This window comes from Rhinatrema bivittatum, chromosome 18 (genome assembly GCF_901001135.1).
Source record: "Rhinatrema bivittatum chromosome 18, aRhiBiv1.1, whole genome shotgun sequence".
Lineage (NCBI taxonomy): Eukaryota > Metazoa > Chordata > Amphibia > Gymnophiona > Rhinatrematidae > Rhinatrema > Rhinatrema bivittatum.
Window position 1 is genome coordinate 46,260,125 of NC_042632.1, and position 14,566 is coordinate 46,274,690.

General features: G+C 40.0%; 1 protein-coding gene across 1 annotated transcript in view; it reads left to right on the forward strand.

Moving 5' to 3' along the window:
* Window positions 1-14,566, forward strand: part of TRPC7 (transient receptor potential cation channel subfamily C member 7) — a 102,352-nt gene that overhangs the window by 57,265 nt on the left and 30,521 nt on the right. The window contains exon 5 of the mRNA XM_029583692.1: window positions 1,924-2,157. Coding sequence (XP_029439552.1) covers window positions 1,924-2,157 — 234 coding nt within the window. The remainder of the gene's footprint in view (window positions 1-1,923; window positions 2,158-14,566) is intronic.

The following is a 14,566-nucleotide window of genomic DNA, read 5'->3' on the forward strand; positions in this document are numbered from 1 at the left end:
AATCAGCTCAATAGTCCACTCTTCATCAAAATGGCAGAAAAGAAGAACAGGAATGAGGAACAGCTGGAAAGCTATGAACACAAATGCTCATAACCTGGGCAATAAAGATCCAGATATGTAGGCCTTAATGGTGAATGGAGATTTGGATATTGTTGCTGTTACAGAGATATGTTTGGGCGAGTCACATGAATGGTCTATAATCTGTTGAGGAAGGACAGAGATGATAGAAAAAGGGAAGGAGTAAACTCTTTATATCAAAAACAATATCCAAACAGCTGACATGCAGGAGGTGTGAGGAAAGGAGGAAGCACCGTAGCCTGTTTCAAAAAAGGGTGATAACACTTTCATTTACATGGGTTTCTTCTGGTGAGAAGAGAGACTGAAGGGAGGATAGATGGGACTGAGAGAAAGGCCTGGAATTCAGATAGAGGAACTGAACAGAGATCTGGATGAAGATATCCAAAAGGCGGGAAGGAACGGCGAGGTGTTGCTGGTTGGAAATTGTAATATTCCAGATGTGAGTTGGCGAATCCCTTTTGCAGAATCTGTAAGAAGTAGAGAAATTGTGGATGCCCTTCAGGGGACCCATGAGGGGAGGGTGATACTGGGCCCAGAACTCACAAAAAGAGGCAGTATCTCTAATGTCTGGATAGATGCCCATCTGAGCACCAGTGATCATCAGACGGTATGGTTTCATATAATGATCAAGGCTGAGAGAAGAAACACAAAACTCAAAGTCCTGGGTTTCAAAAATACTGACTCGGACTCAGATTTGGCAACACCAGCCACGCTGATAGTGATGCTTGCTCTGGAACATAAGGAGTGGTTACTTCGTTTAGGCCTCCGTCATAGGTCTAAAATATTTCTTCATTGTAATATCAGAGTGTTCCCGGATATCTCGCGGGAGACACAAAAAAGGAGGAGGGCCTTTCTGTTATTAAGATCTCAGGTCCTACAAATTGGGGGGGCGTATTACTTAAAGTTTCCATGTAAATGCATAATAAAGCATAATAATAATACTTATATTTTCTTTGACCCCCCCCCCCCAACTGACACAGTTTCTAGTGGGGAAAAATGTGGTAACACCTGCCTTACCAAGTACGATTGTCTCAAGTTCCTCATAGTTATTTAGTCTCTGTATCTACCCAGCATTATTTCTTTATTGTAGTAAAATAATTATTTTTCTACATTTCTTTAAGTTGAGTATACTCTGTCCTCACTCTGCTTGAGGACTTTATACACTGATAATAAGATTGTATTTCCTAGACTGGTGATAGTTTTGATGTATAAATTATGTTATCTCTGTATTTTCTTTTAAGATGTAATCTTGTTAAATGTTTAAAACGCATAAAGAAATAATAATAAAAAAAAAAAGAACATAAGAAAATGCCATACTGGGTCAGACCAAGAGTCCATCAAGCCCAGCATCCTGTTTCCAACAGTGGCCAATTCAGGCCATAAGAACCTGGCAAGTACCCAAAAGCTAAGTCTATTCCATGTAACCATTGCTAATGGCAGTGGCTATTCTCTAAGTGAACTTAATAGCAGGATCTGGGTGAACTGGTGGAGGTGTCTGCAAACTGGCGATTGCAAATACATGTACAAGTATTTTCAGAAATGGAGTACATGCATTATTTATAAAATAAGTGCTTCTGCATATAACTCTGGGTTATTACATATGTGTTACAATTATTACATGTGTGAAATATATCCGTGTTTTCTTTATAAAATGGATAGAAAAAGTGTGCATTTTAATGCATTACAAATATATGTGCATACTGAAGCAAACATGTGCCACACGGTTTATAAAATACTAGCATAAATCTCTGTGGGCCCACTTATGCATGCATTTGATGACATGCAGACTATTGAAGATTGTGCTATTAAAACATATAAAACGGTCTATAAATCTCTTTCCCTCAGGCATGATTTGGTCAGAATGCAAAGAGATCTGGGAAGAAGGTCCTCGGGAATATGTGATGCATCTCTGGAATCTCCTTGACTTTGGGATGCTGTCCATTTTTGTGGCATCATTCACTGCAAGGCTTATGGCCTTTCTGAAAGCTACTGAAGCACAACAGTACGTTGATCACTATGTGCAGGATAACAATCTAAATAATGTCACACTGCCCCCTGAGGTTGCCTACTTTACCTACGGTAAGACATCATCTGCCTCTATGCGTTAATATTCACTTCAATATGTACAGCTGCAGAGATTGATGTGCACAGACTGGGAAAAAAAGACCTTGGGGTGATAGACTGGTTTTGACAGTAATGAAGCCATCCTAATAAAGCATCTTAGCCTATAAAATTTATCCAGATTATAAACAGGTTTAGCACACAGCACAAAAATCTGGAGATCCAAGTCTTACCAGTTCTCCAGACTTTGGCTAATTTAAATTTCTACTCAGCAACAGCTCTCCATCTCATAACCTCTGCTCCTGCCAGAGTCAGTTCAGCTGGGGTCCCACTGTAATATTTATTCGAGGTGAATGGAAAGCCTGCCGTAGATCTGAATCAGAAACAGGCTTTCAGCAATTCTCCAAAAGAAGGGAGATTCTACCAACAGTTCCATGCCGAATGAGCAGGCAATTTCATAATGTTTTAGACACCTGCCTTGATCCATAGGAGTTATGGGAATTATCTTGCTCTCTTATGCTTGCAGAGCCCTTTCTACTGTAAAACAAAAAAATATATATACTTAAATACAAAAGTACTTACTTTGATTCTTCAAGGTTACAGTGCTGCTGGTTCTCTTGGTTCTGTTGCCTCTTTTTTTTTATCCTGCCTCCTTTCTTGTCCAACTATATTATGTTTTACATTTTCACTTGGTTTGGTATAAATGGTGTGCACGTTACACTATGGCCCTATAGCCCGCTTTTTAAAATTGTTCTTCTGCAGTCTATATGGTGTAATTACTGTGTATAGTACTGATTTTATTATAGACACTTTGCAATTTGTGTTCTATACAGTATTTAGTTATTGTGGTCTACATAGTTTATAATTGTTGTAGTCTGTAATTATTAAATAATCAACACCAACCTTTTCAGTATAACTATGCAGAAGGAAAGACTTCCTCTTACAGTCCTATAAGGCTCTTTTGCCTTACTGAAGTAAAAGCCATTCTGTAAATCAGAGAAGGTCAAATGTAGCTATTAAAACAGGGATGGAAGGAGTAAGAGCGGGCCAGACTGGTTCCTAGCTGTGGAAATTTCTTGGGGAGGGAAGAACAGAGAGGCTTGGGGAAACCCTGTTTGGGTTTGACCAGCCAGGTAGATCCAGGCCCCACAGGTTACTTGGGAAGGAGGAAGAGGCCCAGAGAGGCCCTATTTCAGGATTTTTTTTTTATTACCTAAATACATTTTTAAATAGACAGAAAAACAGTAAAAAACAAAAAAAACAAAAACAAAAAAATGAATGAAAACTAATTTGTTTGACCTGCGCATCCCTAGAAAAGGTTAAATAGATTTAGAGGAGGAAGCAAGGTGTGCCCTTACTGTCTCTGTCACTGTGTCTTAAGTGTGCTGCTAGCAGCAGGAGAAACTGTCATCTCTGTCAGAGGGATGTTCATCGCTGTATATCAGCAGGGTAAGAGTGCTCTTCTCTTCTGCAGCAGGCGGTCAGTATGCGTCGGTGCCTGTAAGAAATATGCAGAGAGATTGATTTGCTTTTGCAGGGTGTGCGGAGAAACCACAGACCGACTGTGAGCTTGCGTTCTCTGTACAAAAGAGTCAATGACGCTGTAACACTGCATTCATTCTTCTGTGTATGACTCTTGCATATTAAGTTCCTTGTGTATGGCAAGCATGCCTCGAGGCTTTGATGCCACTGTGCTCATTATCCTACCCCTCACTCCATGGCTTGGGATGTTCATGACACTGTACGTGTTACCATGACCTACACCCATTGTTTTGAGGTGTATTTGCCATCCTTCTTCCTGCCACTCACCTCAGTCTATGCCTTGGGATGTTGATGTCACGGTGCTTGTTGCCATACCCTTCACTTTATGTCCTGGGGGTATTGATGCTACTGTTAGTGGCCTTTTCTCTTTTTTTTAATGTCTCGGGGTATTCGTTCCACTGTTTGCACTGTTTTTTCACTCTTTTGGTGCTTAACCCTTCTTCCTCTGGCTTGGGCAGCTCCTGCTACTGTTGGGTGCCCTTTGATCTTCTTTTGGTGCCATAGGATGTTCATGCCGCTCTTGGTGTCTTGGCCTACTCTTGCCTCTGCTGCTGATGCTTGCCAGCAAATTTTTTATAAAACTTGAATGAGACCCCCATAGTTAGAGTCAAAAATAGGATGCATTGCTTCCCCCATTAACTTTAATAGAAACTAATGAAATAAGTAACCAGATTGAAACAAATGAGCTTCTGATCTGATCAGAATGAAATAGGAACCAAAAAGCCAAACCAAACCAAAAGGTTTTTTTTCCCCATGCGTTCCTCTGTTTGGCAGTGCACAATATCTGCATGTTATGGAGTGGAAGGATGCCTACTCCTTTGGCTTCACTCAGTAGCAGGTGGTGGCCTGATTACAAGCATGAAATCAATTGAAGAGGAATTGGCTACCTCATTAAAAGTATCTTATGCTTTGTTGTTGGTGCTGCGTTTCTCTAGGAAAAGAAATATATTGATTAGGGTCCTGAGAAGAACATCAACAAAGTGATAAATACACTGAGATATGGCTGACTGGCCACCCATGGTGGTGTGTAAACTGCCTAGGGTTAGAAAGCTTAAAATAGTGGTCACATTTCAATCTACAGGCATACATGGTTTTTCTGGAATGTACTCTATAAATCCCCCTTTTTACCTCCTGGCAGAGATGTTAATTTTTTTGTCAAATCCATATCTGATGAACACTTGCTTAGCAGATAACCCCATAAAACTGATGATAATATAAAATGTAACATAATAATAATTAAAAATGTCAGAGGTGGATTACAATAAAAACCATACATAAATCATAAACAATACTGACAGAAAATGACAAATCTACTCACTAAATTAAAAAAAAAAAACCACACTGAAAAGGAACATAGTCTATAGTATCATGCAAATACCTTGGAAAAAAAAGTTTTAAGTGTTATAGCTCTAAAATCGTCCAGCAGTGAATTCCAGAGTAAGGGGCCAACTGATCTTAAACACCTTGATAGTTTATATTGTTACTCAAAGTATGATATTTAATCTGAACTCTCCATTTCCAAAGAGTAACCTGTGAATAATATAGGTGACCCTAAACTGAACATGCCACTTAACTGGCAGCCAGAATACATCGAGCAAAACTGGTGTAATATGGTCATGCCTGCATGTTTTTGATGACATCCAGGCAACAGCATTCTAAACAAGCTGTACGAGGCAATCATCAACAAACCAACCGTCAACATCCCAAATCACAAACTGTGCTTTTCCTTCCCCAGTGATCACACAGTGGGCAATGGCATCCGCACACAGTGTGCTCTGAAAACGTGGCATATGCATGTACTGGAACGTGCTCTGACTTGATTGCCATGCTGGATATCATGCAGGCTTTTTCCTTTTCAAAAATCTTCTACTTTAGCCGAATGGGAAGTCTTACTCAGCATTCGCTGAGTAAGACTTTTAAAATTCCCCCATTTTTGGTCCTCAGACCTGGAGTACATCATTGTGATAGCACACAAAGAAACCAGTAACTAGAAGGCGATGGAGAAAGCTGATAAAATGCTACCCTGGTTTACACAAGATTAAAATGAAATTAACCAGCAGTGAAGGCAGTTTGTTTTATTAATGTCCCTGATAGGTGAAGGTCATAGGGTGACTATTTCACTGGGACACTAAAGACTAGGTAATGCCCTTACATCTTCTGTATATACTAATATCTGTTCAAAGGTCATGCCAAGGTTTTTTGTCAGTTGGCACCCTGTCCATTTCTGCATGCATTTCAAGCTTCTCTTCCTTACCTACCAATGCAATCACCCTGCATTTCCTCATTATCTATCTTCACTTCTCTTCCACCCTTCCTCGTGAGTGCTCTTATCTGTGCCCTTCTCCTCCACCACCATTTCCAGACTCCCTGCTTTCCACCTTGCTGCATCCTATAGACACTCCTTGAGTCAGTGCATCATGCTCTCTCTGGTCATATTCAAATTCCAGTCTAAAAGCTCACCTTTTGTATTTATATGTTTTTTCTTACATTCTGCAATTTCCAATATCATTGTTCAACTCAAAAAAACAATAAAACATTCATAATATCCATAAAAATAGACAAAACACAAATTATACTCATCACAATACATTTTAAAAACAAGAAATGTCCAGTAGAAATCCAGTGACTCGAGAAAAGCTAAGTCTTTCCGAAGTACAGTACCAGCAATTGAAAAGGATTTGGCTTTTTTTTTTAACTTCTAACCACTTCTCTACAATACACACACTTCCCATTGACTCTAGTTTGTCATGTATGTTTGTTTTGACTAGATTGTAAATTCCATGTAGCAGGCACTGTATCCATACAGCACAATGTGTGGCTATAGTGCATTATAAATGGCAAGTAGTATTAGTAGTAAGTTTATTTTCTTTCTATATTTGCATCAACAGGGAAGTGAACTGAGTATGGTGTGCTTCTATGCAATGGGAAACCCCATTAAATGATGTATGGTAAACAGTGCCCTCTGGTGAAAAAATGAAATTACTGCCATTGGTTTTATCTTTTGAGAGCTTGAATAAAGTACTGTGGTTAGTTATTTAGTTATTGATAAGCATTTGATATTCCACCTTTTCATAAAGGTAGGCCTAAGTCAGATTACATAAAGTAACAAGACATTGAGTACAATGGATGCATATAGATATGAAGTAGATTGCAAGTTAATAGACAAGAAGTGGGGTTCATTAAGTAGGAGTAAGGAAGTAAGTACATTAGGTCTAAGTTGCATATATTTAATTAAGAAGTAGGTTGGATAGATGTAGCCCATAAGTGAGTTAACATTGTGAATTCCACAATCAAGGAGACTTTTGGTGGGCAGATACTAAAAGATTTTGCTGTGGTATCCAAGGAAAGGACTGGCTAATCAGCCAAGCTTTGACCTTTTTTCTGGAAAGTGATGCAAAAGGTTTCCAAGTGATGAACTAGAGGGATGTTGTTCCATATTTTAAGGGCAGAGCAGCGGAACGTGTGAGGTCTTGAGCATGTTAAGCTAGCTAAAGCCAGTGAAGGTGAGGATAGAAGGGAGAATCTAAGCTCCCTCATGGGCATGTAGAAGGCCAGAAGTTGGGAAAGATATTCAGGTTTTCTCTTCAATTCTTCACAACAAGGGATTCTCCGAGCTTATCAGGTCAATGTAGAAAGGAGCAGAGCTTTTAAATTTAGTCAGATATTTATTTAGTCAATAAAAATCAATCGCATACATCTTATTTATCAACCTTTATTTCTAAGTTTTCTATCACAGCAAACATGCTTCCTTGAATTCCATTACTACTGTTGTCTCTACCACCTCCACTAGGAGCGCATTCCATGCATCCAGCACTCTTTCATGAAGAAATAATTTCAAAAGTTGCTCCTGAGTTTACTCCTTTGGAAGCTCATACTGTGACCTCCAAAGGGGTCGACCCAGGAGCAACACCTAAAAATATTTCTCATGGGAAAAGGAGTTGGTAGCATCTAATGAACTCTTAGTAGAAGGTGATGGAGACAAAAATGGTCATGGAATTCAAGAAAGCAAGGTTGCTGTGTTAGTCTACATAGAAATAAAGGTTGACAAATAAGATTTAGGTGACTGATTCCTTTTTATGGGCTAAATACATTTTTGCCTAAATACGAATACTCTCCTCCCTTCTACATTGACTTGATAAACACAAGAAGAATGGAAGGAGTGGTAGTTATTTCCCTGCCCAAGCTGACTTACACTCTGAGTTGAACCTGAGGCAATGGAGGGTGAAGTGAAATGCTCAAAGTTACGAAAAGCTTTGGGAGAAACAGGATTCTGAATTGTAATCTCGAGCTCAGATTTGGAAAAGGCAAGTAATTAAATCTAAAATATCTAAATCCTGATTAATTTTCCCAGTGGTTGAAGACAAATATTGAAAAGAATGGGTGATAATATTGGGCTCCATATTCTAACTGCCACAGGCATGAAAAGTACTCATCAAATTTGACACGTGAGGACCTGCTTTCCAGAGAAGAATGAAACCAATTTACCCTGCTGCCTTTGATACTACGACTTTTTAGACAACCTGGCAAGATGGGTCTGGTCTACGGTATCCAAGGCATCAGAAGGATTTCAAGAAACCAACACTGAACCTATTCCCCTATCCAACTTCTCCTCAAGTCATCAATCAATGAGATGAAAGGGATCTTCATACTCTAACTCCTCCTAAAGCTGGACTGATAATATATCAGGAAAATCTTGCTTCTCTAATATAATCAGTAGTTATAATGCTTCAGAATCTATCAAGAGAAGCCTGATGAAGGCTGGCAGATAGATTCCTGCTGGAAATCTATCAAGGTGATTTTTTTTGTTTTCAAGAAGGGACAATTCAGTCTCCTTCTCCAAGGGAGGTTTGATTTTCTGAAGCACAAAACAAGACATTTTGTTTTGTAGGACCTAGAATCTGAAAAATTTTTCAAGAGAATTGTGGGGCCTTAAGGACTTTCTGGCTTTTGGCAAGTTGAATAAGGCCTGGGTATTTTTGCAAAGCCAACCAGGACTCTCCTTGAGGAGAGTAAGTGCACAGAGTTAAACTGGGGATTAGGGATAAAACAAAAAATGATAGCAGATTACTCAAGCCCCATTTGGGTTTTAAAAGCCAAGGATTGGGCATTTGGGGAAAGAGGAGTTAAGCTCGGAGGGGGGGGGGGGGGGCGCTGAATATTTTACATTTTTATAGCAGGGGCAAGGAATGGCTGCTTAGCTAGAAGAACAAAAAAAGAAACAAATGTAATGAAAGAAAATGAAACCGAAAACTTTGTTCAAATTTCCAGTGTCATTCCAAACAAAAGCACCTTCCCTATGCAGCACTGCACACGCGCAGTTCCTGCTCTGTGGAGCTTACACTCTAGCCAAGACACACAAACAAGACACAGAGGCACTTTTTTTTAATTTTTTGCTGTACAGAAAATGGTTAAAATGAAGAAGGCCATGATCAGGGAGAACCAGGGGTAATGGTATCAACTGCACAAAGAGCATTCTTCAATAGCGGATGCATTTTTTCCGAGTGATTAATGAAAAGCAGTCATCAACTCAGAGCGTAATTATAACAGCTGTAAAAGACAATAGGAGCAAAGCTATGCAAATTACCATTTTTCATCTGTCTTTCAGGATTTCATGCAACATTTTACTATACTGTTTGATTAACATGGGCAGCACCATTTGCTTAGCCCAGTATTGTTGATGGTTGCATTATATTTTTCGTTGGTTTAAGCCCATAGAAATAGCAGATTTCAAGCTGGAAAGAATTATGTAAAAGGGTTCATTGTTAGTCTTTCTGTAGGCGCAATTTCTTTCCAAAAAAAAAAAAAAAAAAAGATATGGGAATTTGGCATGCAGGAATATCTGAGTTTGAAAACCATAAATATCAGATCAGTATTTTCAGAGAATCAAGCCTCCAAAAAAAAAAAATCTCCAATGCTTTCAATGGGGGAAAAAAAAATCTCCAATTGAAACAATTGGTTTCTATTATAACTGTGGGAATGAGGACCAACGCTGACTCTTCCAAACCATTGCAAGAGAGCAACACACGCACACAGAAAGAATGAAACAGATAGAATAACTGAAGCAACTGACAAAGGATGGCATAAAAATATGCCTGCAAAATTCACACCCGTGCGCACACAAATACACACACACACACACACACATCCACATATATATAACTCTCAACAACACCACAAGCACTGTCATACCCCATACTGGCAAACACATAACCTCACGCACTGATAGGCACAATCACACCTCTCTCAAACACACACATACACACATAAACCCTCTCACATGTACCCTTGTCACACCCATTAACATTCTCCCTTCACGCATATACCCCCCGCCCCCTCCCCACACACCCACCTGTTCCAGGACATTCACAGTTATTCTATAAGGGCTCAAATGATAAGACTGTCTGTCTCTACATACTTTAGTAAGCATATCCTATGCTAACTTACATCCTAAAAAAACTTAATAGTGCAGAAATCCAGATTCACTAACATTTTAGGTAATCTACAAAGAGAGGCAAGCCAAAGAAAAAAAAATCTTCTTCTTTCTTCCAGAAATTCTGCAATCATTTACAAAGTGTTTTTTTGCAAAAATACCTGGAAAATTCAACTGCATGCAATAAAATACAGTACATGCCTGTATACACTAGGACTTCTGTTTTTTGCTCCTCAACGTAAATGTTGCTTATTTTGTTAATCCATCTGTTATTAACATTAAGTGTTCATGTCAATATGTCCAGCTAGTGATCGCAACACATAAGTGTTGCCCCCCCTCCCCCCAAGTCTGCCACTTTTTTTTTTTACACAAGTAAAATTATTCATGCATTGATATTTGCACGCATATGTGTGATGTTTATAAAATAGCCCTGCGAATAAGAGCTACTTGAGTGTGCGATAGCAGCATGGGATCCTGCCAGGTAGTTGTGACTTGGATTGGCCTTTGTTGGAGACTGGATGCTGGGCTTGATGGACCCTCTGTCTGACCCAGTATGGCTGTTCTTATGTTCTCCTGTAACTTTGGAGGGATATTCAGTGGTGCAGTCACACTATTGAATATAAAAGTAGCGAGCTAAGTTTTTCTGGCTAACTTTAGGGCTGCTCTAGGGCATGACCAGAGTTGGCTGGCTATGTTTATCCAGTTAACTCTGAATATCAGAAACAACCCTGGAATACCCCCTTCTTTATGTTACTACATTTTAGCCGGACAATGAGATATCTGGTTAAAGTTGAGGTAAATAAGTGTCCAAAATATTCAAAAGTCGGCATTTACCCAGATAACTTGTGAGTTGCCTCTGAATATGGATCTCTATGTGACTATGTCCTGTGGTTTAAAGTTCATGGACTCAGCAGCTCCCATACTGCAGGACGGCCCCATGAGCGGTATCACTTACCCCGACGCCGGCCAGAAGTTGCTGTTTCACACGGCAGGGAAGACACCGCCAGCAATCCTATGCGGCCGACACCGCTGCCCCTCCAATGCTGTGTTCGTGCGATGCTCCTGCCCGCTGCACCCTTGGATAACATCTTTGCCAATTGCCCTATAAAAAGAGCTCTTCAGACTCCTCGGCTTTTCCTCAGCAAGAAAGTTTCCTAGTTCCTGCTCACCCTGGTTCCAGTCTTCCTTATTGCTCAAGCTTTCAGCTTCAGCCTGGTTCTTGCCTTCAGTTCCAGCCTGGTTCCTGCCTTCAGCATAAGCCTGGTTCTTCTATTCAGATTCTGCCTGGCTCCCGTCCTCAACTTCAATTGGTCCAGTCTCCAGTCTTCTGTTTCGTTTCTGTCTTTTTAGCCTTCAGCTTTGCTTCAGTCTTCGCCTTTGGCTCCACTGCATGCTTCAGGTTCTACCAGTGCTGTGCAAGCCATCAGCCTTGTCTCAAGCCATCAGCCTTGCCAGCGTCAGGTTTTCAGCCTCTGTTTTGCCTTGGAATTCTGTCAAGGTCTGGCTTGTGCTAAGACACGCGCACCTGCCGATGACACAGGCCTTGGGGCCTTGTCCACAAGGTTGCACCACAGCAAGAGGGGCTCACGCATATGCAGTTACTTACAGTTTTCTGAGGCCATGAGTTTGGTGAATGCATCCTGTGACAGGCCATCACTGCCTTGATCACCCAGATGCAAGATCAAAAAGCAGAATTGATTGCACCAGAATTGACTGCACCAGTTCATGCAACATGCCCAGCAGCAACTCAGTCAAATAATAGACTCATTGCAGATCTTGTCACAGCTTTTAGACATAATACAAGTTCAGCTTCAGTCTCAGTTTCAGTTCTGGTGAAACCTGCACCGGCACCTGTTCAGACTGGTGAGTCCATGATTCAACTCCCGCCACCTCCAAGGTATGAGGGTGATCCTAAAGCATGCAGAGGATTCCTTAACATGTGCAAGATGTAATTTCAATTTCAGCCAGCTCATTGTTTCTCTACCCATGTCAAGAACACTTATATTCTCTCCCTGTTGGATAGTCCACCTCCTGCTTGGGCCTCTCCCTTGTGGGAACAATATGATTTGCTTCTTAGGAATTTGGAAAAGTTGAATTCACAATTGTCTGATCTTTGATCAACTTGAGCGTGTCACATCTGCTTCCACAGAACTCCTCTGTATTCGTCAAGGCAATCATTCTGTGATGAATATGCAGTAGAATTCCACACCTTAGCTTCTGTACTTGGTTGGGGTAAAGATAGCCAAACCGCCATTTTTTGGCGGGGATTACCTGAACAAATAAAAGATTATCTTACAGCCCAGGAACAACTTCTATCCCTCAAAGCACTCATTGTCTTGGCTATTCGTATTGACTTGAGATTCCAGAAACTAGCTCGTGAACAGAATAATTCTCAGCGGACCTCGCTCGTTGTTCCCAGACCTCTGAATATCTCGCAATCCAACCTGGAACCACCGAATGTGGCTGCCTTCGAAGAACTCATGCGCTTGGTTAATACCTGACTTTCGTTTGATTGGAAACAAAGGCGAAGATCGCAAAATATGTCTTTACTGTGCAGCACAAGATTATTTTGTCCGTCAGCATCCCTTGAGACCAGAAAACTCTATAAAGAGAAGTTTCATCGGGAAGGTAGCCTTGCACCATCCTGCTTCCTCTCTGCTACTAATGGTACTGGCATGTCTTACTTATGGAAAACACTCAGTTCAGACCTAAGCTTTAGTAGATTATGTAGCCAGAGGCAATTTTATCTATGAATTGCTGATACATCAATTTGGTTGCCCTACTACCAGTTTATCCAACCCCTGTGTCATTCTGTCCATTTACGGAGAACCCCTACCTAGTAATGTGACTACAGTCCTCTTGCCTATCACAATGCAGATTGGGTCTAGTCAAAATTGTGGATTGGAATGTACATTGTTGTAAGATAAGTTTAGATATAAAGAATTTGTCAAAAAATAATTTTTGGATTTGAATAAAAGGAAGGTTAGAGGATTTTGTGACCAATGATTGGAATGAGTGTAGTAAGTTCTTAGGTTTTTTGACTTGCTCATATTCTAATCTGAGGTCTTTTCCTCCACATTATGTAGTTGTAGAAGTTGTAACAGCCAACTGTGACAATTTAAATAATTTAAATATTTTGTGAAAGTAGTTTTTATTCATTATTGAGTTTTTCATTAACTTTAACTGGCTTGTTGTGTTTGGAATATATATTGATTTTTACATTTCCTTTCAGGGACATTTGTAGAGTTTGTTTCTTGTATATAATGACTATTGCTAATAATATGTCTGCTACACTTTGCAAATGACAATACTACAATAGCTACCCGCTGTTGCTTTTATAATAAAAACATATGAAATTATTTTTATCCATTTGCTTTCAAGCAAACATCAACACAAAATAAGACATTGATTATGTTTTCTTATTAAACATCTATTTGCACTGGCACAGTATAACAATAGATATTTATAATTTATATGAAAAAGAAAAAAAAAATAATTTCTTGAACAATAATACCATGAGGGAGACCCATTAGCCCCATAACAGTGGAATACACAGTAAGAGATCTCAAGATACATTTTTTAGATTCAGAATTTTGGTTCCCTATCCAGAAACTCAGAGGCAAAACAAAACTGCAGAGCTAATACAATTACATTGGGACTTGATTGTTAACATACTTAGAAGTAGTAGATAACTTTCCAGAAGTTTGTATTCCTTTTAAACATCTAAAGTACCATTTTGAGAGGGTAATTTTCAAATATGTCCATGCAGGGCATGTCTGCTTTGTCCCCGCAGGCTTCAGCTTGAACTTTCAAAAAAGACTTGTGTTCACAAATCCACTTTGAAAATTTGTGGGTGTCCCCTGTCTTTGTGCTGACTTACACGCACAAAGTTACTCCTGATCCTAAGTAGGTATAGGTGTACGCATGGACATTAGAAAAGCAAAAGTATGCAAACAAATCTTTAAACCTGCCCCAACTGTGGCTCCTGGAATGCCTCTTGCGAATGCATGCAAACATATGCAGGTAATCAAATCAACACCCGCACTTTTACATGCACTGTCCCCTGGTGGATTTTCAAAAGGCGATTTATGTTTATAAAGTGAGTTTTATGCGCATAAATGTTTGGAAAATCAACCCCTAAATAGCTCAAAATGGCACCAGCCCTTTGACCCTATCATGTGAGAGGGACTATCCAATGGCAACAGTAGCCTCTGTCACATGAAAGGGGCAAAGGTCCAGCAACAGGATGGCTGCCAGGTCCAGGAATTTAGGGGGTCACTCCCAGGCCCCTACTAGACCACCAGGCAATTTTGGTAAGTTGGAGTGGTTGGGAGAGTGGGCTGGCAGCTGAGGGGGTTATTTTTTAAACAAAAGGGAAGAGTAGGAAGTGGTCCATGTGAATGGGAGTTTTTCCTTAAATATAACCTGTCTAAGGGGACTTCAGCTTTCTTCAGG